General features: G+C 42.8%; 1 protein-coding gene across 1 annotated transcript in view; it reads left to right on the top strand.

Annotated features, from left to right (window-relative positions):
• The first annotated feature begins 558 nt into the window (after positions 1 to 558).
• Positions 559 to 26755, top strand: part of GRIN3A (glutamate ionotropic receptor NMDA type subunit 3A) — a 75987-nt gene continuing 49790 nt past the window's right edge. Inside the window, exon 1 of the mRNA XM_071581653.1 lies at positions 559 to 1719. Coding sequence (XP_071437754.1) covers positions 1030 to 1719 — 690 coding nt within the window. The 5' untranslated portion in view covers positions 559 to 1029. The remainder of the gene's footprint in view (positions 1720 to 26755) is intronic.

The following is a 26755-nucleotide window of genomic DNA, read 5'->3' as shown; positions in this document are numbered from 1 at the left end:
CTACCACAACCATGATAAGGACGGTGCTTTCCCCACATCCCTTCAGACGCGCGCATACAAACACCATCTCCGCTTTACCCTGTTTTCCCTTAGGACACGGGTGTTCTGTCATAAAAGCCATGTTAGACAGTGCCCAAGGCTTGCGGATCCGGGATGTCGGGTGCCACATGTCGCAAAACGACTCTGATGCAGCAGCATACGAGAAGGGACCGGGCGCAGCCAGCGCCGACTTCCCCGACAAGCGGCGGCGACGGACACGGTCCCCTCGCTAGTAGGGGTGGGACGGGAGTCCCATCTCCGATTCACAGACCCCGAAGCACGGGAAACTGCTCAGCTGCGGAGAGGGGGACGCCGCGGCTGCCCCTGCACACGGGGCTCCCTCGGGGCTGTCCCGGGACGCTCCCCGGGGCTGAAAGAGGGCGGGCGGCCCCATAACCCTTCCTCGCCTGGGCGGCCCGGGGTGGGGCGAGTTCTGGCGGCCCGGGGAGGAGCCGAGCGGGGCCGCCGCTCTCGTCCCTCCCGGCGGGAGCGCAGCGCAGCCAAGCGACCGCCCGCGGCCGCGCCGGCAACTTTGCTGGGTTCCGGCGCCGGGCGGGGAGCACTTCGAGGGCTGCGGGGGGACGCGGGCAGCGAGCTGGGGCGAGGAGCCGGGCCGGGGGTGCGGGGAGGAGCGGGGCCGGGAGCACGGTGTGGCACCGGGGATCCGGGCAGAGGCGGGCTCGGAGCGCGGATCGGGGTCGCGCAGCCCAGCAGGGGCCCGGGCTGCGGAGGGGCGGCCGGGCAGGGGCAGCCGGGTCGGGCAGGGCAGGAAGGGCAGCGCAGCATCCCGGTGCCGGCGGGGCAGCCAGGCGGAGCGAGCACCCGGGCGGGGCGAGTGCCGGGGGTCGCAGGAGCGGTGCCGCCGCGGAGCCGAGGGGGGCGGTCCGGGAGGCTGAGCCTTCCCCGCAGCCCCGGGGCGGGGGCGAGGCGGCGGCGGCCCCATGGGCGGTGGCGGGGGTGGCTCTGCGCCGGGCTCTCCCGCCGCGGCTAATGCCGCTGCCGCCTGCCCGCGGGGCGGCTGATGCGGGTGGTGGGGCCGGAGGAGGCGGTGGCGGGGGGCTCCCCGCCATGTGTCGGCCGGGAGTGCGCGGGGTCCTGGGCCGGGCGTGCCTGCTGCTGCTACCGCCCTGCGCCCTGGTGCTGGCGGCGGTGCCCGGCTCCGCGTCCCACCCGCAGCCCTGCCAGATCCTGCGGCGCATCGGACACACGGTGCGGGTGGGGGCCACCCACCTGCAGCCCCGCGCCGCCCCCGCCGTCGCCTGGCCCGGGGAAGTGCCGGGCGGGCCCCCCGAGGGGCCGCGGGGACGGCTAGCGGGGGGCGGCGGGGGGGACAGGCGGACGCCCCCCTCGCCGCGGGACGCCCTGCTGCTCGCCGTGGCCAACCTGAACGGCATGCCCGGGCTGCTGCCCTACAACCTGTCCCTGGAAGTGGTGATGGCGATCGAGGCGGGGCTGGGAGACCTGCCTCTCTTCCCTTTCTCTTCGCCCAGCGCCTCCTGGAGCAACGACCCCGTCTCCTTCCTGCAGAGCCTCTGCCACACCGTGGTGGTGCAGGGGGTCTCCGCCATCCTCGCCTTCCCGCAGAGCCGCGGGGAGATGCTGGAGCTGGACTTCATCTCTGCGGCGCTGCGCATCCCGGTGGTCAGCATCGTGCTAGGCGAGTTCCCCCGGCGGAGTCTGGTAAGGAAGTGGGGGAATGGTTGGGGCAGTGCCCCCGGGTACCCTGCGGTACAAGGTCGGGGGACGGGCATGGGAGCTGGGCGGGGGTCACACTGGGAGGACCCGGACCGAGCTCTGCCCGTAGAGAAGCGCTCGGACCCCGGGGCCGCCAGCATCGCGCTGTGGTCCCTCCTCTAGCACCCACTCCCGTGTTAGTCCCGGCTGTCAGCCCGGGGGTGGCGAGGGAAAGGAATCCTCGCTGTGGAGAGGCAGACAGAGCTCGGTCGCACTAGCAAAGTTGTGAGCCCAAAGTCATACGCCGCGTTAAGTTGTAGAGAGCGGAGAGGGGTGTCCAGGGCATGCTTTGCAGATCCACAGAAGGTTGCTGGGGGATAAAAGGCTTAAACAAGCTTTCAGGGTGTTTGTTTGTTACTGGTCTAAATGCAGTGGTCTATCTGGTTATTAATCAGATGATGCTTCTCAGGGAAGTTGTGAACTGTAATTTGACTTTGCACTGAGATATCTAAAGCGTCGGGATGTTCGGTGCTCATGAGTTCGTACATTGCTGCTAGAACAGCTTTTTGCTCATTTCCCAGTTAAAGTAGTAGAAACCACAGCCTAGCCTGTTTTTTTCCTTGTAGCTAAAATAGTGTTAACTTCATTAATTGTGTTTGACAGTCTTAGGTAAAAGTAGTATTAGTATCCAAGAGGAGTTAAACTTTCTATCCTACAGAAATTGCAACTTACTGTTACACACTCTGGATAAAGGTGATATTTCAGTATTTTGCAACTGTGTGTTTGAGGCCAGGAGTCATCTTCAGGTAAAAGAGTTGACAGAAAATGCTCGGTTCTGTGTGGCCTGTGCAAGGGAAATTCTAAGTAAAGTGGTTGAAACTGTCTTTTAAATAGCAAAGAAACAGTTGTTTTATATAAGAAGAGGTAGCTCAACATTGCTTTCAAAACATAATCACAAAGAAATATTACCAGTTGAATTTTCTTTGCAAAAGAAATGCGAACATGAGCCTGGACCACTGTTGGATTTCTGGGGGAAAGAGAGGGGGTGAGGGAAGGATGGTGTTTGGTGCATTAGATTGTAACAGAAAAGATATAAACACTGTGCTAAGTAGCTCCTCATCTGTAACTGAAGATGGAGCTGCATGTGCTGGCCTGAGTCACAGAACGGTTTGAGTTGGAAGGGACCTAAAAGACCAACTTGTTTGAACCCTATGCAATGGACAGGGACACCTTCCACCAGACCAGGTTGCTCAGAACTCCATCCCGCAGGGCAGTGAACACTTGCAAGAATGGGGCAGTCACAGCTTCTCTGGACAACCCATACAGGTGTGTCACCAACCTCACAGGCAAGGATTTCTTCCCAATATCTCATCTAACCTTACTTTCTGTCAGTTTGAAGCCACTGCCCCTTGTCCTGTCACTTGTAAAAATCCTGTCTCCAGCTCTCTTGTAGCACCTTTAGCTACTCAACTAGTTTTCTCCACCTCAGCAAAAGCCACATAACTTAGGTGTCTCAGAAGCTCAGGGGTAATCAGTGCCACTGAATGCTACTATTGATGCATGTTTGGTGCCAATTTCATCCAGGTTTGCTCAGTTACATCTACCTGCAAGCTACACTTGCAGTGGTGCTGGATTCAATAGCCAAAGCTACCTGAAGATCAGATGCTGAACTCCAGTATCTCCTTGCTCTGTTAGAATTATTCACTCTTCCATCTTAGAGGTGAATCTAAGTTCATCCAAAGCATTTTCATCCAAGATGTGTTAAACACATACAGCACAAGGTTAGAGTCATTGCTGCTTTCCGCTGCCTTCAAAACTCCTGTTTAACCTTTAAATTGTTCTCAGTGGGGAGCCAAATGGATCAGTCTGTCCAAGTCTGGGCTTTGTTCTCAAGCAGACTTTATATGGCATTTTCTTCAATGGCGGTGAAACCAATGACTGACATTGAACCTGTGCTGAACAGGGTCTTTTTTTTCCAGCTGAGCCAAAAAAAAATACTTTTCAAGGCTCCGTGGATTTAAAAAAAAAGTCAGCCTTACCCAAAGGCCAGAAGGTAATACGAGTGTATTAGTCTCTCAAGACTGGCTTGGAGGGGCTGACATATTTCTGAACACTCTTTTTCATACTTTCATTTAATAAATATCATTTTAAGGCTAACTCTGAAGGTAGTGCATCAGCAGCCTTACCTTGCATACTTCCTAGAGTTAAAGAATTTCCAACAGTATATTGGCCACAGGAGAGCCTGGAGATGTTAACCTCACCAGCCTCTCCTGTAGGCAGGGATTCTGTGTCACTCACAGTCCCATGTTGACTCTGGCATGAAAGGAGCATGCCATGGTCCTTCCACCTTCCTGGCTCTGTAGCCCTGTAGCTGCAGACTGACCATGTCTACTGCGTGGAGGTAAATGGCATCACTGTAGATGAGGCAGATTTTGCTGGTATGCCCAGATGGGAATAGAAGACTGACACCTAACCCTGTTTCTGAATTGGCTTCCCTGGGGTCGCCTTTCCCACTGATGCTTGGGCAGAGCATCCTCCCTCCCACAAAACACCTGCAGCACACCTCAGGGGGATGCCTGCAGATAGTTTTCTTCCAGGCAGGGACAGAAGCAGACCCAAAACTTGTTTGTCCTTGAAGAGCATTTCACACATGGCAAACATGCTAGCAAATAAAATGTTCACCAAATGCTCTCATATTCTGCTTCTCCTCAGCATTCAGATTTTTGGGAGAGATTGTTTTAGGGTAGCAATATGTAACAAGGTCTCATTTTCCACATTGCATCAGGACAGGAACATGCACATGCAATGTTTTGTCCTTCTGTTGAATGTTAACATTATTCCTTCATGCAGAAGGCTATAATAGGCAGCTACTCATTGCAGTTGAAAAGGATGTTGATCTTTGAGCAAATCGTCCCTAATATGACAAAAAGAAATATTTAAAATGAAAAGGAAGATAAGAATCCAGAACTGAAACATATTTTAATAATACTGCCTGTTGTCTTGGTGATATTTGATGACAGTAATACTTCAAACATGTAACATCAAGAGGAAATCCAGTGTCACAGACAGGCAACTGCAGTCGCAAAAAATAGCTAGGTTGTGTTTTCAAAAGTTTGTGGTTGTTTGACCATCTTTGAAAATTCATTTCTCATTCAGTTCTACTGCTCTGAAGTTTAAAAAAATCACAAGACAACAACCATCACAAGGTTTGATACTGCACTTTTTCTCTCATGAGAAATACCTTGTACTGGAGGTCCAGGATTGTGTGTGGCAGAATACACACATGGCTTCAAGGGAGGCTACACAGAGTAAAATGTGACACACCTTTTTTCATTTTTATCTGTGATTTAATTGATAACATACGCTAACAGGAAATCCAGATGCTGCTGTGACCTGAAAAAATGCTGTTTACTTTTTCGTTTACTGTCACTCCGGCAAATTTTCACACTCAATAAGCAAAAGTAACAATTTAACACTGTCATTCAGCAAGTTAAAAAACCACTGGATTTCTTACTACTAACATGAATGCAAATTGCAGTGAACCTTTGACAGCTCGTTATTTTGGAGACAGCAGCTCTCAAGCAGTGATGCTATTAAGGCAAGGCTTGTCACCTTATGTATGTTTGTATGAAGAGAAGCACTTTATTTTTTCATTCCAGTATTGCCAACATCATTAATAATTTTCCCAGGGATGGAACAGGGAAAAGATCCAGGGAACATAAACCATAAATAAATACTGTGATACTGCTTTTAGTACTACAGTTCAGAGCCAAGAGTCTGGGAAGAATAGCCCATAATATCTGTTTTTTCAGTGATAGTATCAGAAACACAGGGGAGATCATGTTTGGAGCGGTGTTCTCTGAACTTGCAGGAGAATTTTCCGTGAGTTTCACATAAATCAGCACCTCTGATGTCTGTTAACATGAAAAGGAATCTTTTCAGAGCAATGAAACAGAATAAAGTAATTGCAAATCATCAGTCCCTGCCTGGACAGTCCGTGCTTTATCTGGTTTCCCGAGGAACTGGAACTGCAGCACTACTGATTACTGCTATGACTTCAGAGGGGGTCAAAAGAATAAATAAATCAGGTCAGAGTTTTAGGTTAAACTGTGAATTTCCCAGTGAAGTAGCAAACTCAGCCTCAGAACAGATGCTGTGAAAGGAAAGTGACTGTAAAAATTTAATTTTTGAATTTGTTTTTTGAAGGAATTAAGCTTTTGGGGTTTTAACAGCTTTACAGTTTATATATATAAAACAACTCAGGATGGGGAATTGCAGATCTTTCCCTTTTGGAAGCAGACAAGAATACCACTGTGAGTACAGTGGCCTTAGAAGTCACACTGACCTGCAAGACACTGACTATGCAGTGCACCACTAAAGGGCAGGCACCAATGAGGGCAAGTAGAAATTACAGCAAGCAGATGGAATGTGGGAAAGCTTCTATCCAGGTAAATGCCAAAGACACTTCTTTCTTTCTTCCTTCCTTCAAGCCAGAGTTGCATTTTTGCAGTAAAGTGTTTCTGATTAGCTGGGAAAAAGCTTTTATAATGTCATTTTCCAGCAGAGTATGCAGCACACGTGCTTGGCCACAGGCTCCAGTAATTCAAACAATCATTAATAATCTGTCTTAATCCAGGTGTTGGAAGCTTGTACTAGCTGCTGTGTAGATTAGGAATATGAGTTCAGTTTATCCCTATGATCACCAATCCTCCTCACCTCACACTGAGTAAATAGTGTGACGCATACCTTTTCTGCACTTCAAGAGGGCTTTTGAGAGGTGCCTTGACAAGAAATAAGGACAGAAATTGAGAGAACAAACAAATGCCCAGTTGCCTCTCTTTCAGGCAGAGTTCTCAGTGCAGTTTTGCTCACGGTGAGCTTTTGAAACATGCACAGTTTAGGACACTGATCTGCTATAAAGTGAGATACCTTTCAAATTTCCAGCTCATGTAAAAGAGCTTTGCACAACTCAAAACTAATGGTTTTGCTCCATAGCCAGGTATCATATAGAGCCATTAATTCTTTTAAGCACAAAGTTCAAAGGCCTAACTGCATTTTGCTGGCAGCATTGTGGTCCTACCCTCATGCCAGAGGTCTCCTGATTTTAACAGTCCTCTGTTAAAAAGCGGTTGCAAAGCATTTACTAACTGATTCAGTCTTCTGCCTCTCATAGGCTTTTCCCCAATACTGTACATTGTCCTCAGGTGATTGCTTTGAAAACAGTTTTACTTGTGCTCTTGTGTTGTGTTGACCATTGTTAGCTGTGAGTGTATCGTGGTTTCATACTTTGTTTCTGTTTTTAGCTGAAGCCAAATTCTCTGTGCTTTTAAGTTAATAAATGTTCTGGGTTGAAGGGAGAAGAGTCTTTGTTTATATTCTTACCAGTGGTCAGAAATCCCTCAAGTTTTGTGGAAGTGATTTGGCATAGCAATTGGGAGTCGTATTGGCACCTTATTTATTTTGTGGTTTTTGCTTTGTTTAATGCTCAGGGTCTTTTCCTATGCATGCTGTGTTCTTGATCACACCACAAGTCACGGCTGTCCCGTAAACTGTCAGTGTCATCATGAATGCTATTTGAAACACCACTAAAGGCATCCAATCTTCTAGACCAGAGCATTACCCAAATACCAATGGGGACTTCTTTAAGGATAGTTCCACTGTCAACAATCTTTGCATACTCAGAAGCACAGGGCAATGAAAGATAAAAAAATAACTAATCTCTTTATTGGAATTACAGTGTTTAAGGAGAATTCAGTTAATGACACTGCAAAAGATCCCTTTTCAAAATTTAGTAAGTGGTGAGAATATTTTACTTCAGTTCTCTCCTCTGGATCCTTAATTTTAGAGTCCTGTTGAGACAGAAAGAGCCAGAATTCCACTGGGGTGGCCATCTTTCAGACCTGGCCAGTAACAAGATTTTCTCATTCCTCATCCTGTCCTAATTCTCTGATGCAGAAAAAAGCTGAGTTAATATTGAATTTGATACCATGTTATGGGTTTTTTACCTTTTCTGGCTGTTGACAATGCAATGTCGTCCTCACTGCTGTGCTGGAGGAGGTCTTTCATAACATACTGCACAAACTCCTGTCAATAATTAGTGATTAAAATATCGCACCATCAATTATTACTTTACTGAACAGCAATCATTATCAGAAGAAATACCAGAGAATACTTAGCTTAGTCCACTAAATAAAAATAAAAATTTGGCTTAAAATACGCTAATTTAAAGACAAGTTGCTATCAGATACTATACAAATGCATAAAGTTACTGTACAGAACAGATTATGAACAAAGAAAAGTAAGTTGAGGTATTCAATATAGTTTCCTACAACAATCTGTCTGCAAAAGCCAGAGAAAGCACCCCAGCCTTCCACAAAGATGGAAGCAGAGCTATGGAAACCAGAAAACAGCCAAGGATCTTTTAATGCTTTATGTTAATCAATTCAGTGCTCATGATTAAATTTAGAGACTACTTAGAAGTGCTCTGATTTAGGGTATATTTAATGAGTTATTCACTATTTAGGCCCAGGAGATATTGCAAACGCAGTTTTAAAACATTGGGCTATCTTGTTACAGTTTATCTTATGTTCTGTTATTTCCCTCTGCAGATTTCCTTGTAATTTTTACATGTGAAAGAAAACCAGCCATAACATGGCTAGAATTTATGTATTACTGTAATCAACAGAAAACTAGAAAAAACCCATTTTTTTCTAAAAATCTAGATTTGTCTTCCAGTGAACAGTTAGACTATAGATCCATGTTTCTGTAGATCCTACTGAAGGGCTTTTAAAGAGGGGAAGAGTTGTCTTCTCAGTTTGGTTGAATGAGAGTGCACCAAATGTGAGTGCAATACAGATAGCTGTGAATTGCAGTTTGTTCTGAGTAGCTGAAAGAATTCAGAGGAGGAAAAGAGGAAGAAAACCAAAAGAGGAAGCAAGAAAACTAGAAACTTAAACGCAAGTGACGCAGGGAGAGAGAAAATAATCTGAATTAAGAAGAGAAAGAAGAGGTACCCTTCCCTGTGTCTTTGCTGTTTGTGGTCCCAGAAGCATAAAAGCAAGGGAACTGTGTTTTTTAACAAAAGCACTGTACATAGAGCTGGGATCACCAAGCACAGAGAGAAACAGCTTCCCCAAATCAGGTCTGAGTCAACAGGGCTGTCTTGATCCCTGGCTAAGGATGGTTACTTCCAGTGAGTAGTGCTTGTCCCAAAAAAGCATTTCGCCCCTCTAAATTGCACCATCTTTTTGGCAGGCCTCTCAGGAAACTGCTCAAGCCAACATCTAGAAAGCAGTGAAGGGAACAGGAATTATGTCAAAGGTAAATAGTGATTTATTGCTGCTGGAGGGACTTCTTAGAAAGGGTACGAGGCCTTGGTGTGGGTGGCTGTAATGCTGAGAATTATGGTAAGAGCAAGGCACCAGGGCATCCCTGGGCATAGTCCCTCCTGATGCTCCAGGGCCCAGGGTCAGACATTTTCTGGTTAGGAATTCAGAGTGCCAGGAGACAAACCAAGGTTGCTGGGATACACACAGCATCATTCCAATAGGTACCCAGAAGAAATTTCCTAATAAACGGAGCAGGTTCAGGCCCAGTGGCATTAGGAATGGACCTTTGGACATCAGCATCTGCTCTTTACTTCTGATCTAGCTCTGAAGATCTCCTCATTTTCCCCAAAGCCCTGTCAATCAGCCAAATTGGTTCTCACCGCCATGGGGAGAGGATGTACAGATGGTGGAAGTAGCAGGAAAACTGGGAAAAAGATTTAAGCTTGAGTAGGCAGCACTGATAGATGATTCATTTATTAAGGGAGTCATACTTGAGCAAAGCTGTTCGTGCAAGGGACTCCTCATCAGTGTGACTCAGAAGTTCACAATCTGGCCCCCAGTGCTTCATGGATGTCACAGCAAGCTAATAACATTGTTCTTGGCACTTATGGGCAGCTCCATGAAGAACTGAGAAAGGCATACCACCACAGTGATTGTTACGTGCCACCTTTGTGGGGAATTGCAGCCAAACATTTGTGTGCAGCTGGCCTTGCAGTTTGGATTTGACTGTAGACAGGGTTTCAAAGCATGACTCCACTCAGTTTTGATGTTCACCACTCAGTCCCGAGCTCTCTCTGGTTCATACAGCCATTGACGAGCATCTTGCATCCCTGGAGCACAAAACACCCTGCTGGTACAAGCAGAGTATGTGCCACCCCCATGCTAGGCAGCCATCCCTGTCCCTGCAAGCTGTCAGGGAGCTGGGAGATGATGCTGAACCTCTTGGATGTGCACTGCTGCAGGAATAGTGAGCTGGGAGAGACCTTGGAAACTGACAGGAAGGTTTCCATTTGGCACCAGTTTGCAAGGGTCTGGTGTGCAGTGTGCTGGGTAATTAACTTCAGTATGAAACGTTCCACTCGCTGGAGTCTGTGTGGCTGCAGGGTACAGATGGGGGGGTGGAGCAGTGGAGGTGAGCACAGGTGCACCCTCAGCTGACACCGAAGCACAGTAAACAGGGAAATTACTGTGATCATTTGATTCTTATTATTGTATAGGCAAAATCAAATGTTAGGGAATTGAGAAGCATGTACCATTTTTTCGTTTTCGTTTTACAGTGGTTTTATTACTTTTTTCTTTGCCAGGTTTCATCTGTTTCCAAAACCTGTTTTACAATATGGAAAGTATTTGAAAGGCATTATAAAAATCTATGAATATGCTGCACAGGCATATTTTAAACTCTTAGTATTTCCCTAAAGGCATGATATTCCACTTCCAGCTTTTTTTAAGATTGTGAAGGAAATGATTGCCCATGCTGTTCATAGGAGATTTTTCAAGCCTTTCTAGCTTCAGACAGAGTTAAAAGACAAGATAGATCTTCAAGTATCAACTGAGATTTTACAAATGAAGTTTTACATTTGTTGTAAGGGAACAAATATTAAACATACCAAATAATAACCAGAGAGAGCAGCTGTATTATGTATCAGGCTCTCTCAACGATGCTACTGATAAAGCAGTTGCATTATACTCATCTTAATAGCATGCTCACTCAAACTGGCTTAAAAAGATCTTTCTCCATTTTTTGCAAATCAGATGAAAAGTTGGTATTATTGAGTTCACAGTTTGATAATTTTCCGGTGCTATTTTAGGTGAAAGCATAATTATTTATCACTTTCTCAGCATGTAAGGCTCGCTCATATATATAACAGCTTTCTGTAGGACAGAAGTTGTTTTTAAGAATTTATTCAAGCATGAAAAGTGGGAAAAACAGATGTAACCTTTACTTGGAGCTGATAGCCACCCTCTTGAGAGAGTGGACTGAAAGCATTTGAGCTGTGATTTACATTTTCTTACTACACTAATATCATGAAGCTGATCTTACCCCTACATTGGAAGGGCAACAAGGTGAGGGGCTAATGGGCCTGGGTTTCCCCTGTTTAAATTGTGTGTGATAGGTGATAAACTATAAAGCTCTGAGCAGACAAATTCATGCCCAGTATAAGCCTTGAGGCAAACACACGTAAATATGAAAATAGTTAAGTAGTTTAAGCAAAAAGCATTGGTCTTTTTTTTAAGTGTTGAGAAATGAAACCTTCAGGTGTTGTATCTTCCATCCCTGGAAGTGTTGAGGGTCAGGTTGGATGGAGCTGTTAGAAACATGGTCTGGTGGAAGGTGTCTCCAACTATGGCAGGGAGGTTTGAATGAAATGATCTTTGAGATCCCTTCCAACCCAAACCATTCTGTGGTTCTATAAGGTTGTCTGCTGCAGAGCTAATGGCACAGAAATGGTAAAACATGGCATCAGTGTTGGTTTCTCAGGGAAATGGGGAGAAAAAAACAATCTACTAATCACCTCTTTAAAAGTTACTATCACGATGTATCACTATAGAAATAGGCTGAATAGGCTTGTATGCTTAACAATACTCCTGTGGCCTATGATTAGGAATCTCGCATTAGCAAGTCAACACAGGGGAGCCGAAATGATGATTATTCAGTCACCCTTATGATCATCTTTTTAAACACATGAATTATTTACACAGTACAGGGTGCTTACAAGCTTGTTCTTTAAAGCCTATTTTTTAACTTCAGTTATACCCTAGGATTTCTTCAGAGCATTAAATCCTTCTAATGACATGTATTTCATGTCCATTATGCCATATTTTGTTTAATATTGTTCTTCATTGCGTAAGTGGAAAATGCCCCAGTGTGGAATACTTATGGGAAAGGATTCCTTCACACTGAGAGTTTCTTCTAAGAGAGAGAGAGAGGGATGGGTGATGGGTCTGTTTTGAATGTTGATGCCCAGAATCCCCAGGAATCATCAAATTATTTTTGGATACACTGTTACCTACCTGCTCTTCCATTTTCAGTGTGGCATTCCCATTTCACCCTTTCCTTATATTGCCCATTGGTCTTTGTTCTGAGGTGCTGTCTTCCACTGTAGGGTAATACATACCCTGAGCTTACAGAGTCTAAACTGCAGAAAAAGACTGCAAGGCTCTATTGTGATACAAATGATCAGCAACATAAATTGCTCATCACTCACTGTTCATCACATTCTCTGAAGAGCACCAAAAATAAGACACTTATTTATAAATAGTTCAGCCTGCTAGATTCCAGTGAAACTCAGTTTCTTATCTTCCCACCATTTTGACAGTGCATATAAATACATAACATACAGTTATGTGGAAGTTGGCTGTGCCACAATGTCCTCCTTGGGGGTTCACAACCCTTACAGGTTTACAGGGGAAGAATAAGTGGCAAATTTAGACCTGCAGTGGGATGCAGCAAACCACATGATTAGCAGAAGAAACATGCTTTGTTTGACAGAGAATGGGAGCCTGTTGCCCAGATCATACTGCCCTTGTATTCCTCCTCAGGAGTGTACTTAAAGAGGAAAATGAAGTGAAAATTCACAGTGAATAATACATCTGATAACTCCAGACTTCTTTTTTTTTTTTTTTTTTTTTTTCTGTTGTGCCTGGAAACCACCTGAAATTTCTGGAACAAGTATGAGCAATGTAAGCATTAGGAATGACAGCATCCCAGAGCTTTCCAAAACATCTCTGAGAGTGTTTCCTTTTACTTCACAGGCTTTGAATAGGGACCAGTGCGAGATACAGTTTTAGCTCAGCCATGTGATTTTTTTTCCTTTTTCAGTCCAGTAAACACAGGAAGTGGAGATGGACATGGAATCTGGAACTTGCAAATACTGCAAGTGTTTGGTTTTGCTGTTCATTTTCTATGAGCATTTGTCCTAGTGTAATTTGATTACTGGAATGTTCATGAAATGCTGAGGAGAACAAGAATAGCTGAAGCAAATCATTTCAGTTGTGTGTGTCTGCATGCTGTTTCTGATGCAATTGCCATGATTAAAAAAACCCCAAACCAATGCATTCAGACTTCATTTACATGTGGTATAGCTTTGCTTTGAATGAGAAACTAGTCTCAGGATCTGTAGCTTGTTGCTACAATATTAAAACTATATTCATAAACAAACTTAAGCCTTCTATCTACCTTTTAATTTTACCTGACTGCCTTAATTTCACCAGTTACCCCTTCACTTAAAGTTCTGTAGGAAGCCATTCATTAACTGTGATCAAGAATAATTCAGAAAATTTATCTTTTTGTGGATCCATATTATGCCAGTGCTATGAGAGCAAATGCATATCTTCTGAGACTCATACAAAATTCTTACAATCTTATTGGAGAATCATAAGCAGCAAAATAGCTTATTACTGTCAGTATGAAGAGGAGAAATGACTCTGCTGTCTGACCATTCAACAAGCGTCTCAAATGGGAAATTCAGTCATCTTCAATAGAGTTAAAACCATACAGGAAAATACACTGGGCTGAGTACTGAAATAGTGGTCTACCAGTCCAGGCATGGAAAAGTCCAGATGTATTTCTCTGCTTTGTCAGGAGTTTCCTCCATAAGGTTAAAAGTTGCAAAGGGATGTCAAAATCACCTGTGACCCATTGCCTGTCTGTAAATGATGATTACCCCATATGACAAGGATGTGGTTGCAATTGAAAGTGTTGTGTGGTGCTGCAGCATCCATCCTCTCTTTTAGAGTATTGGTCTTCACACTTCTTTGCCTGGCCACCCACCCCTGGTTTTACAGTCCATATGTATGTCAGTCAGTATGCTCAAGCGTGTGTAAAACCTTCAGTCATTTGAAGAGTGCTCTCCAAACGTTGCTTATCTTCCAAAAAAGACAGGCAAACCTTTAACAGAAGATCCTGGTTTCTGAGAGTCTCCCTCCATTGCTCTTATTCTCAGTGCTGGCTGACTGTTTCTCTCCAGTTTACCAGGCACCATACAGAACACTCTTGGTTTATCAAAGCAATTTTGCAAGAAAATTCAGAGCTTACACTTTTTAAGCTTCTTTAGTTCCATCCCAGGTCACTGAAATGTGTAGAAGTATAATTCTACACATTACTATAACTGTAATATATTCTCCTTCCCTGAAAGTGTCCAAAGCCAGGCTGATTGGGACTTCAAGCAACCCGGTCCAGTAGAAGGTGTCTCTGCCCACAGAAAGGAGTTGGATCTGGGTCCTTACTGTCCCTTTCAATCCAAACCATTTTAGGATTTTAGAATTCTGTCTTTTGCAACACTGACCAAAACCTGCATTCAAGTGCTAGTATCATGTAAACAATGAAAACTGAAACATGGAAAGAATAAAACCCTAGCATTCCTATGTCTTCAGGGAATACAATATTTTTTGTGATTATTTTTATTAGACATTCTCTTTCCCTGAAGCAGTCCCATATCCTGCAGAGAGAGACAGCAGTTTTAATTGTATGTTCTTGCCAAACTCATAGGAGTGGTGATCTGTCTTCCCTTCCTTCCAGGTTGTCTGGGGGAATTAGATACTCCTCTGCAACACTTCCCCTTGTTCAGAGCATTAAAAAGAATCACAGTGCTGAAAATAGTCGATGTGAATTCCTTGTCCCCAGTCTTGGTTCACCAGACTCTGCAGAGTCATTGCAGATTATTTGCATGGAGATGGATAGACATAAACATCTTGCTGAGATTAGTGAGACATGACGCGTCCGTACTTTGTCGAAAGCGCTTATCCATGTTAAACTCCCTGGGTGCACTTCATTTTCGCTGGTTCTTACCCTCTCCTTTAGGAGGATACAATCACCCACTCAAGGAGCAGAAATAGTGCATGACTAACTATGTCACGGAACAAATGATTAACACTAAGTAGTTTGTGCAAGCTGTTTGCAAACAATCCACGTGCCGACAATTATGCTGAAGCAATTTTGTGAATACCTAACTCAATGTACTTTGCATAACTCAAGACGGGCTTCCAGATCATGAAATTCATAACTTCTGTCTTGTTTGTTAAATTCATGAGTGTCATTATTTCTTCCTAGTCTGTAGAACTGGTAGTGCCAGACTTGACTGTGATATTAGTCTTGTAACACTGGACAGGTGAAGGCTGTCAGAGGGATGGTGGCTCCAATCACTGAGCTGCTCTTCTAGAGGAATTACAGCTGCTGTGCTTTCAGGATTTGTAAGTCACTTGCAAATTAACTTTATAAGTGCAGAGGAGGGCAGACTATGCAGACAGGTCCATTAATATATCTCACGCTTTCAGATTTGCAGCTACACAGGTAAAGATGCTGTTTACCCCAGCTGCACCCAGACAACCCACAGACCTGACCAGAGCTTGGTGTGGCTGCCCAAGTGCATCAAAACGCTCATAGAGTTCATTTCTGGGAGCTGAGGGCCTCTTTGTCAGCTGCAATAGCTCATTAGCCATTTTTAGGGTTAAAGAGTTGACTTATAAAGAGTGTTGCATCCATAGGCTTCGTCCTGTGGATCAGTGCTGGGAGAGCTGAGCTGTGAGGAAGAAAGCATCTTGTCTGTCTGTAGGAAGCTCAAACACAGACATGAGTTTATTGATTCATATGGTTCAGAGCATTTGAGAGCCTTTTGACTCACAGAAATGTGCAGCCCTAGCAGATCCCAAAGCTCAAAGCTCTTAAAAAATAAATTAAATACCCAATGTACTTGGCTAATTTGTGCTTTGCAATCAGTGTAGTGATGTTTCAGCTGTCAGAGAGTTTCACAAACCCTTCATAAGTCTAAGGAAGAGATGTATTATTTTATAAAGGGCAATTATAAGATATTAATTTATAATAGGAGGATACAGAGACAGTGAAAATTTAAAGGAATTGCAAAAGAGAGGTAGAGCCAGTATTGAAAATTAGATTTGTAAAGGCCTTTCCCATCATTTCCATGCTGAAAAGAGTTCTTCCGATCAGTAACATCCAGCCTATTAAATTGTTGCTGTAACTTTCATTACATTCTCAGAAATGAAGCCAACCCCTGTTAAACTGCCTCAGCAGTTTGTTTCCCTTTCCACCTCAAACAACATAAGGGTAGAACAAAGAACTGTATTTACAAATAAGTGCATTTGGTATTTAATTCCATCTCAACAGTTTGTCCAGCTGTTTCTCACTATCTTTTTCCTTAGAGGTTAAAATGTATGTTGAACTTCCCTACCACCAAAGCTTTTGCTTGGTAAGAGCAGTATGCTGAGCTATTTATGGAGAGACATTGCTTAAAGCCTCAGTTACCACTGCTCCACTGAGTCGAAACATGGTAAGAGGAGGGATTGATACATATTATTCATGTTTTATAGTGATTTTCAGCTTCTCTCAGTTCCTTCATTGTTGATGTCAATGACCATGCCAAGTAGAGTTAAACAAACCTGGCAGCAGTAGTTGGTGCAAGCATTCATGTATAGTAGGGAGGTGAAGGTATTGTGTGTTTTCTGTCAGGTGTTTAGAAGAGCATAGAAGACTGAGTCTCAAGTAGGAGCTGAAAGTGTTCACTTTGTGTCTTGCACATTATAAATCAGACAATAACACGGACGTGTATTGTGATTTTTGACACATTCCCCCAAATCTCCCCATAATATGAGCTGTAAACCACTTTCTGCTCTGTGAGTTGCCTACTACAGCAAGGTCTTGTTTCACAAAAGTACCCAGGATTCTCTTGGAATGCAGTGGACTTTTAGAAAGTTGCTTATCCACGCAAACTAATGAGGAAATCACAGTATCCACATGCTCACAGGCATGGGGTCCTGGGGAGTAGTCACTGGGATATTGGAAGGACACACCAGTGCACTCTGAGTAGTGTAATGGTGTAAATGCCCAAATTATTTAACAGAAATGCATAAAATAAATGTCTGTTTCCTTCCATATTCTTTTATCTATCAAGGCAGCTCTATCTAGCACAGCAGGGAGCAGGAGATTTGAGCCTTAGATTCTGCTTCTGGCAAAGACTTGGTATATTCTCCAAGATGTATAACAGCCTCCTTTTTTTTTTCCCTTTTCCCCCCTCTGATCCCTCCCTGTGGAAAAGGCTGTGAAGTGTTTATCTTGCTTTAAGCCTTAAAATGGACAAGAAGCCTGTCCCTGCCACAGTGGTGATCTTTACCTCCTGGGGTATGGTGGAGGGGGCTATTCTTATTTAACAAAGCAGAATTTTTTTGAAAAGGGAGCACAGGATGAGGCAGAGATTTCAAACCGGATTGCTGAGTTTCTATATTCAACAGCCAGTCAGTGCCCCTTCCTCCTCCTCCTCCTCCTCCTCCTCCTCCTCCTCCTCTCCCCGTATGCCTTAGTAACGGGCTCTGCACAGTCACACACTTTTGTAGGTCGTTGCTAAATGCTTTATTGGGAACTCAAACACTTCTGCCTTTGGGGGCGGGGGTGGGCGCCTCCTGATTACTGGATCGTGCCTGATTTTGTGTTTTTGCACTCCCAGAAAAGTGCTTTCCAAACACAGCCACAAAACGTCTACATGGTATGCTTGTCTGTCAGGTTTTTGTTTGTTTGTTAATGACAATGTATTAATTCAGTATTGGGAGGGAAAGATGGAGAGCAGTGATTAAAGCATTTGCAGTGAATAGAAGCCACAAGGCTTTGCTGCATTTTTGAAAGTCAGATCCTTGTCTTCTGTTGGAAGGTGGAAAATCTGCAGCTGAGGACCTAACAAACATCACGCCACCTATTTTTTTTCAGTTTTACTTCCCTCTGACAAATGTAGCATCACTGCCTGATTAGTGAAAGGTACCCAGCGTGGGGAGGATGTCCATGCAGGATGGGGCTGGCCTCCAGGGCAGCACTGTGGGCTTCAGGTGGGCAGCAAGAGGCATTTCACATCCACTCAGGACATCATATCCCAGTATACCATCCCCTCTGTCAGCTCCCTGCCCCATCACATACAGAGTGTATTTGTTTTTAAAACAGATGTTTGATATTTTTTCCTACTTCTCCCATGCTTTGTGAGGCAATTTTAACTCTTCTTTCTAATTTCCCATCTTTTTAATGAAATCCTTAGTGTAGTAAATAAGAAATCTCAAGTGGAGCTGTTTATATTCTGTTCCTGATTTTAAGCCAAGACACATAGACACAGGAATTCACCTTAGAGCTGTGTTTTAATGCCTAGCCTCAGAAAGATGAACTACTAACTTAATCTAGCCTGGCCTCATTTAATAGAGTTAAGAGATCAGGCTTTTCAAGCTTAATTCTCAGCTTTCTTTCATACAAAAAATCAATATAGAACAAAATGCACTTGTAGCTAAAATTAATCCCATGAAACATGCCTGGAGCAAGGCCCAGCAGAAGAGGATGCAATGATGAGCTGGTGCTGGCTTTCTGAGGAATGGGACATGGGTCAGCATTAATTTCTCCTGCTGTATATTGCCATGTACAGCCTATCATTTCAGTGATGCTTCATACACCACTCTGTCCAGCACTGCCCCTGGGTATTTCTCTGGCAGGCAGGGGTCTCTAGAGACAAAAAAAGTAACTTCTTCCCAGGGGCACAGATGGTGAGGGTATGGGGAGTGCAAATTCTTAGGAAGGGTTAAAATCACTTTCTGGCCATGCTGGAATTGGACTGGTGAGTAAAAATAGTGCTCCATCAGATTTTATTTCTTACTGCAGATTTTCATGATGAATGAAATCTAATTGGATTAAATCCTGTATGCATGCACCAGGTACATGTCAGAAAGGGCAGTAGCTGCTTTTGTTAAATTGGATCAAAGTCCTTTTACCAACGTAACATGAATCAATCTTCTCCATACCCTCTCTGTTTTTATTCTACATTTCCTTCCAGAATTAATTTCTTATTGCTCGGCTACTGTTCTGCATATTCCTAAAATGTTAAGTTGTACAGAAAGTGTACTTATAGCCTGTCATGCCTCTGGAAAAGTACCATTTTCTGACAATATGCTGCAGCATATCCATCTTGCTGATGGAAAGGTGGAAGCTGCTGTGACAGAGCAAGGGTGGGAATGCTGTTTCAAGGGCCCTTATTCTGAGGAGCCTACCAGGGGTGATTGGCCAAGGAGTCTGATGGGGAGCAACGCGCTTGGCAACGTGCATCATAATTACAGCCTTGGCTGCCAGATTCTCTGACAACTCTTGTTCTGTGTTAACAGTAGTCCTCAAGAGCAAGGCATTGGAGCAAATATTGCATGCAATTACTGTGAGCTTTAGAAACCCTGTCTGTATGCGAAGCCAAGAATGTATTGTTAGCCTAATTGAAGGCCCAGCAGTCTTACCAAAGTAGCTTTATTGGTCTCAATGATACTAACATTTACAGGCAAATTATGCAACTACTGCAGCTCATTCTCAGTAACAACACAGTTCAAAATATCATACTCCAAGTTCCTGTATCTTTTCCTGCCAGATTCTGGGCTCATCCTTCCATGCACCTCTGGGTTCCCAGATCGGCATCACAGATCTTCTTTTGAGAGACAGAGCATGTGTGTGTGTGTGTGTGTGTGTGTATGTGTTTTTGGGGGCTGAGGTTATTAGTGGCAAGTTATCTGTGTTCCAGGTTTTCTAAAGGCAGGATCATTGTGTTGACTGTATGAGTTTGTCCCATGTTTATTCACTTTTATATGTTTGTTAATGTTATCTGCAGGCCTGCTCTATTTAGTTGCCTATTCCTTATTTGTTTAAAAGTTCTACCTTATGGCCACATCTATGGTATGTGGTATATTTTACATACTGCATATTTGTTGCTCACCCTTTGTACATCCCGTTTTACTCAGCTCCCAAGGTTGTAGTCTCCTAGTGACCAGTAGGTGACCATCAGTGAGTTTTGATTTGTAGCCCTGGCACCTCTGATGTCATTCTGTCTTCGAAGTGTTAAGGTTTCTGCTGTCACTTTGTGATAGCATTTCTGAGGATCCTCAGTACAACTCTATTATGTTTTTCTTTTCATCAACCTATGAACTGCTATTTCTTGATAATCCAACTCACATTTTATTATTGCAGCCTGGTCACACCTATATCCTTGATCTGGGGTTGTTAATAATTACTCTAAAAGATTAATGAGAGTTCTTTCATTAGGACACATGCATAGTATTCTGATAGCTGCTTAAATAATTCTCTTCAAGTTAAACCAGCACCACTGCAGTGTTGTCAGAATTCCTGTGCAACAGTGCCTTCCTATATCACACCTCAGATGTAAGGAGCAAGGAGACAAGTCTCAGCAAGCCCAAAGTGCATGTACTGTCAGCACCAGTCAAAAGTCTGGCTCTGCTACTGTCAAAAGTTGAATTGCTTGAACCAAAACTTGGGCAAAAAAAAAGCCATTCCACTATGCTTTACCTGAGTAACACATATGAGAAAACTCAGACTATGCGCTTGGGAGCTGATTTACAGGAGATCCCTATACACTGATGGCGAGAATGTGCAAAATACCAATATTTGTGAAGTCCTTGACAGAAAAGAACTCCAATGCACCTAGACAGCTTGCTGAAGACCTTTCATTTAGTTGAACACTGTTTCTCCTAAGAGGAAGACTTAAATTCTGCTAAACACTATTTTCCAGCCATTCAGGCTTACAGTGGCATCCAGAAGCCCCAGAAGAGATGCTTGGTGGAACAGCTATTGAATCTTGCATTCTTGGCAAGTATGGGAAGACTTGTCGTGGGACAGCTGTGGCAAGAACACCAAATGAGAAGTCCTGGTCACACACAACAGTCTAGTTGAGACTGTCCCTAAGGAAATGTGTTACTGGGAGGTGACAGTAAATGGAAGGCCTGTGGTAGATCCAAGGTACCCTTGCTCCTTGCCTTGCCCTTGCTGGCAAGTGCTCACTTCTGACAACCTGATTTCATGACAGTGTTGAGCTTCTACAAAACAATACCCTGCAGTACCAAACTGTCCATTCTTGCTGACACACTCAGCATCTCCTGGCAACTTTGCTCAAATGTTTGCAAGGGTTTTTCAGATTCTGTTTACAATCCTGTAGCACTTGGCAGTGGGTCTCACAGACATGGACCTGGTCACCACTTTCTCCCATTCAAATTGTTCCTTGAAGCAGAAGTAGTTCTTGGAGTTTTCCATTGCCATTTTAATGGTGGAGGAAAACTTGTCATGGACAACTAGCACAGCTCCCCCTGATCTATTTGCATTACCAACCACCTGCCTTTTTGTAATTATAAAGGCAAATTTTAGGGAAGGAAAAACTGTTCTCTTGGGTCTGTATGAAATAATCTATCAAACTTTAAATGTTGGATTTTTTTTTCCTACTGGCAGAGCAAAGAACACCTTGAAATTTCTGAGGTAGTATTACTTAGGATAATTTATAAGTGGCCCTGAAGATAAATAATAGGTCTTACTTCCCATGAACAGCTGAATGTTCATATGTTACATTGCCTCTTTGACCTTGTAGAGAGCTGTACTTATTCAGATTAGTTTGGAGTATTTGAATGTAGCATTAGAGATTCTAAGCAACCTCAAGTCATGTCCGTGTGGTCTAATGAGAGAAATAATTTTTAAGACAAACTAAGTCAAGACTTAATGTAACTCTTGTGGCTTTATGATTTTTAAAATGAACAGTCAGTGTGGTTTTAGCATTTGCATATAAAAACTGCCTGGATGGATGCCAGGCTTCTTTTGCTGCAGGAGCTGGTGTAGCCCTGTCTAGTCTAAGATGGCTTTTCTCTCTGAGAAACTTTTAAACCATCTGCAAAACATGATCTTTGGTGTGGGATTCCACTCTGTTTCAAATTATGGTCTTGGTCCAAAAAGGATGTATGAGGAAACAGATGTGCAAGACAAGGAAAAGAGGAATTTATGATGTCATCTTCCTATTGTTTTTTTGACCAAAGCAGGTCTGGGATTTTCTTCCCCAGAGAATCAGAAGTCTACAAAGCAGAAGAAACACAGTACTGAGGGCAGAGCAGATTTCTTGCTGCAGCTGGAGCACTTCTTCCCTCTCACGCAGCCGGGGCAGTGACTGGGATGGGATGTGTTGGGCATCGCAGCAGCCTGTTGGGAACAGCAGGGCAGGAACTTCCCACAATCTGTCAACTGCCAGCACAAAATCCTTCCTGAGCTGTTGCAATTTTTGCAGTGAGGCAGAAGCTAAAAATACTGAAAATAACATTTTGTAGGACCTTTCTCATGGCGTGAGAGAAAGAAGCAATAGGTGTGCATGTAGACTTTAAGGAACTGTGTTTTAAACCTAAATTTTGCAATTTCAACCATGGAAAAACAAGGTTTCCCAGTTTTTGAGTCTGTGGCATCAACTTGCTCACAGCTGCCATTGAGCTCTGTTTATAAAGCTGTGAGGCCCCACAGTGGCTCTGGAAGCCAGGAGGGATTTTTCATTCACTGGAGCTTTCTGTGATGTAATTACAGAGCCAGTTTTCTCTTTTATGTTTCTTATCACAAATACATATATGAGCACTGCCTCTGCCTCAAGAATCAGAGGAGAATAATATTTCCTGTGTATTATTTACTTTTACCCAGTTAGCAGAACAATATTCATATATATGCTTTTAACTCCTCTAATGAAGCTATTATAATGTCAAATAAAATGTCACTGTGACCATGCCTAATTAGCATTACAAATTTGGTTGAAGAGATAAATGGCCAGATCCTTAAGGGTGTAAGTCAACCCAGCTCCAGGCACTCATGCTCACAAGATTTACAAAGACAAAAAGGATAGGTTTGCAGAATGCTGAAAATGGAGGCTTGGAAAATATGGCATTAATGAAATGCAAACTGTGTTTCAGTTGTTAAATGAACCTGCTCTCTCAGGTGTCTCAGGCAGTGGAGAAAATTGTAAAACTGCTCTGGTTGAGATACAAAAAGCTAATAGGGTTGTTACAGTCTCTACTGATGGATGGGAGTGGAAACACATCAGACCATGTAAAGCTTAATATTCCATGAATGGCTTGGTCCAAAGCCCACTGAAATTCAAGGGAAAGACTGTCGGTGTCTGAGGCAATTAGTCAGAAATTAAGGATTCAAGGCCTGTTCTTTACCAAATAAACACTGAAATCAGGTGATCATGGCTGGTTTGTAAAAGAGATACCAAATAAAAAAAATCAAGCTCTCATGGACATAGAAAATGTTGTTCCTAGTGACACAATGTGAATGCAAACACATCATTTAAAACAGATCACAATTAGCATTATTCAAATGAGGTTTAATTGTCTGTTTCTGTAATTTGAACAAAAACTAATGTAGGTCATATCATCTTTATTGACAGCCCAAAGTCAAATTTAAACAAAGCAACTGAATTTCCACATGAGCTTTACTTGACAGTTTAAGATAAATACTTAAATTTTACTAATCTGCAGAATAAGGTAAAGAACAAGTTTGCCCAAGAAATTTAATAAGGATGGATAAGCACAGTTCAATACATAATAGATTTCTCATAAATCTCTGTTCCATGATAAATACAAAATTTTACCCATATAAACTATCATTTAAGTTGTCAGTCCATGTTATGAAATTACACTGTCTCAGCAATTAGTCATAACTACTGAATGATTGAATAAATAATTTGTGGAAGTTCCTCGTTAAAAAATTCTAATTATTTTAAAGAAAGACAAATCAATAAAAAGTACATAAAAGCATTACGAGCACTGTAATATCAAAGAACGTACACTCAAATGTGACTTTTGTGTAGTTTTTTTTCAACTCCAACCTACAAATGGCAAATAAATCTTTCAAAATATAATCAAGAAGGTATTAAATCCAAACATCTCCAAACAAGCGTTCCCTTCCCTAGATCCCAGTACAAAGGAAACATTGATTTCTGTTCCTCCCCAACATCTACAGGGGTGTTCTCGTAGTGCTGAGAATTAGCTGAAAGCTAAGCAGAACACCTCATGACTAAATTTTATGTATATTGCTGTATCAGAAAAATCCCAAAGACAGGTTTGCAGTCCTAATACCCTTAGCAGAGAAAAGAAACTGTGTTTGCTACTTTTTTGAGGGTTGAATGTTTACCTTTCAAGCACCTTTACAGGGAATTCTGCAACTAATAAATCACAGTGCTGATAAGTGTTTCTGTCAGTGCGTCTGTAGCTGAAGCACAGATGGTCTCACACTGAGAAGCTCTTTCAGTTGCAGGCTCTGTCCAAGCCAGGTTATCCCAAATACACCTCTGTTCAGTAAGGAACAGTGTCTCAGTACAGGAACAGTGTGTTGGACCATACTGATACATCCAAGCAGGTTGCACATAAGGCAGGGACCAACACTGGAGCTCCTAAGGACTACGCTGTAGTTCTGGTTCTATGGGAGAGTCCAGCCCTGCACCTGAGAACTCACAAGTCAGATGGAAACTGCCTTCCCCTGCACTACTGAATAAAACTGTACTCAGTTTTCTGGCTCTGAGGTAGATTTTCGCTTTCTCTGGACAATGTGTGTTTGGTGCTGTTTGCTCTGGAACCAGGGTGATGCCCAGTGATCCTCGGGTGTGGATCTTCGTAAGTTCAAAGTGTTGTATAACTGGGAGAACTGTGTTGTAGGGGAGCAGAAGCAGCCTTGCATATGTGAAACTACACATATGCACTGGTGTTATCATGGAGTCGTAGAGGTCTTCAAACATGTAAAACCACTGCGTGAGATGGAGATCCAGTGCTTGCTCAATCTTACCCATGCAGGGATGCTCCTGGATACTCCTACTTGCCAAAATGTGCTGGGAATGAAACTGCCAGTGCAGGGTATGAGAAAGCTTGTTGGCATGTGCCAAAACCAGACCTGGGACAAACGAAGAACTGCAAATGCTGAAGTTTTTTGTTTTGTTTTTTTCTGAACTGTTTTATTCAACACTATGAACACAGCTGTTCCTGCAAACTTCCATCACTCATCAGCATTAGGTTGTTTTTCTGTATCCAGTAGACTTGTTTTTTGATGTTAATTCCTGAGCTTATACCCTAATACCTATAGGAGTGTTATGCTCATGAATATACTGAAGATGTTTGCTCCTCCTTGTGTGGGTATGGTCATGTTGTGTGCTGTCATTTATATATGCACAGTGTGTGTTCTGTGTACACTGAATAACTCATTTCATCTCTAACAGTCAAATTAACTAAAGTTTGCAGAGTTGTGCTGATTGGAGGCAGACCATTATTCATACTTGAACAGAGAGGACACAGGAAAATATTTTCTACTCCCATCTATTTGCAGTGAGACACAAACTAGAGTTAATTTACTTGACTGTCTCATAACCTCAGGAAAAAAAGTTTGCTGTGATTCAGTTTGCAGAGACTAGTTCATTCAAATCAGCTTCCCTAACCCGTATATTATACACAGTGCTTTTTTTTCCCCCCTGAACTGATCATGTATTTTAATTAGTAGGCAACGTTTTCCAGCACAGAACTCAGAGATTCTGCACAGGTTAGCTTCTTGTGTGTTCAGTAATTTGTCCTTAATCAAAGAGTCAGTCCTCCTGTGTCTTATTGGCAGTACATGACATGCATAGATCATGAACAGTGATCCATTTAATTAGCTCTTTCATGTGTCTGTGTCAAAAAAAAAGGACCACAGGAACAAGACCCAAGAGGTAACAAGAAAAGCTGAGAACATCTTCAATTAAAGTATTCTCCTTTTCAGACTGAATTTAAACTATCTGTCCTGGAAAACAGATGATGAGTTTATGCAACTGCAAATTAACACAATGAAAGCTTGCTGCTTATAAACCTGTTTTGGGGTTTTTTGTCATTTCATTCCCTTTCTGTATTGGAAAGGCCAGAGTTTTATTTAGTAAAACCAGTGTAACTGACCAATTATCATATTATTACAAATTCAGAAGGACATTTCTAGAATCCTTATGAACTGGAGTCTATAATGAACAGCAAACTGCTATTGAAACCAAAATTACAGCATTTTATATGAGCTTTAAAATGGTTTCATCCTTTGTATGATACATGCTGACTACTGGAAATGTAAGAGAAGGACCTAATAATGTGTTTAGTAATGTAATAGATAGAAAGATAAAATCCAGGTACCTGTGTGGGATAAGATGTAATTTGAAGGGACATGAGCGCAGAAAATTGTTGACATAAAGTCACAACAAAGATCTCACAAACAAAAAGATGTACTGAACAGGCATCACATTTTTTGAACAGTCTCATGGCTGAAATGAAATGGTAGTGTAAAGTAACATAAATTTATATGAAAGCTACAGTGTCAAGTTCTCAACTAAATCCAAAAATTGAAACAGTATATAATGTGCTAAGTGAAAGCCTAATAGAAACATTTTGGAAGAGCAGAGAATTATTTCATAGCAAAATGCCAGAAATTGCTTGGATTCTTTAACATTTTTCTTCATTACTAAAATGGTAGATAAAATTTAACTTTACTTTTAGGACCAGGGAAAGGAGAGGAATGAGATTAGGGGAAAAGAGTGAATTAAATAATAAGAAAGGAATAAATAGTCACCTTTAGAGAACAGAAGAATTAGTCTCACATTCTTCCTCCTTTTCTGAAAATGATAAAGTCAAGAGCAATGGTGTTAGGAAATACGATGGGTTAAATTCTGTTACATCATATATGACATGGAACAAATGAGTATGGAATGCTTATTTATCAAATATTTTCCGGCTCAGAAATCACAGTCTGCATATCTTAGCCTCTGGTATATTCAGTAACTTGTCCTTTACCAAAGAATCAATTATGTCCTGTTTTGTTGGCAGTACATGATGTGCCTTGATCGTAGGCTGTGATCCATTTTGTTAACTTACTCCCATGTCTGTGTAAATAA

The sequence above is a fragment of the Pithys albifrons genome, chromosome Z (assembly GCF_047495875.1).
Source record: "Pithys albifrons albifrons isolate INPA30051 chromosome Z, PitAlb_v1, whole genome shotgun sequence".
NCBI classification, from domain to species: domain Eukaryota; kingdom Metazoa; phylum Chordata; class Aves; order Passeriformes; family Thamnophilidae; genus Pithys; species Pithys albifrons.
The sequence above is the reverse complement of the archived record's forward strand: the minus strand, read 5'-3'. Positions and strand labels throughout refer to the sequence as shown.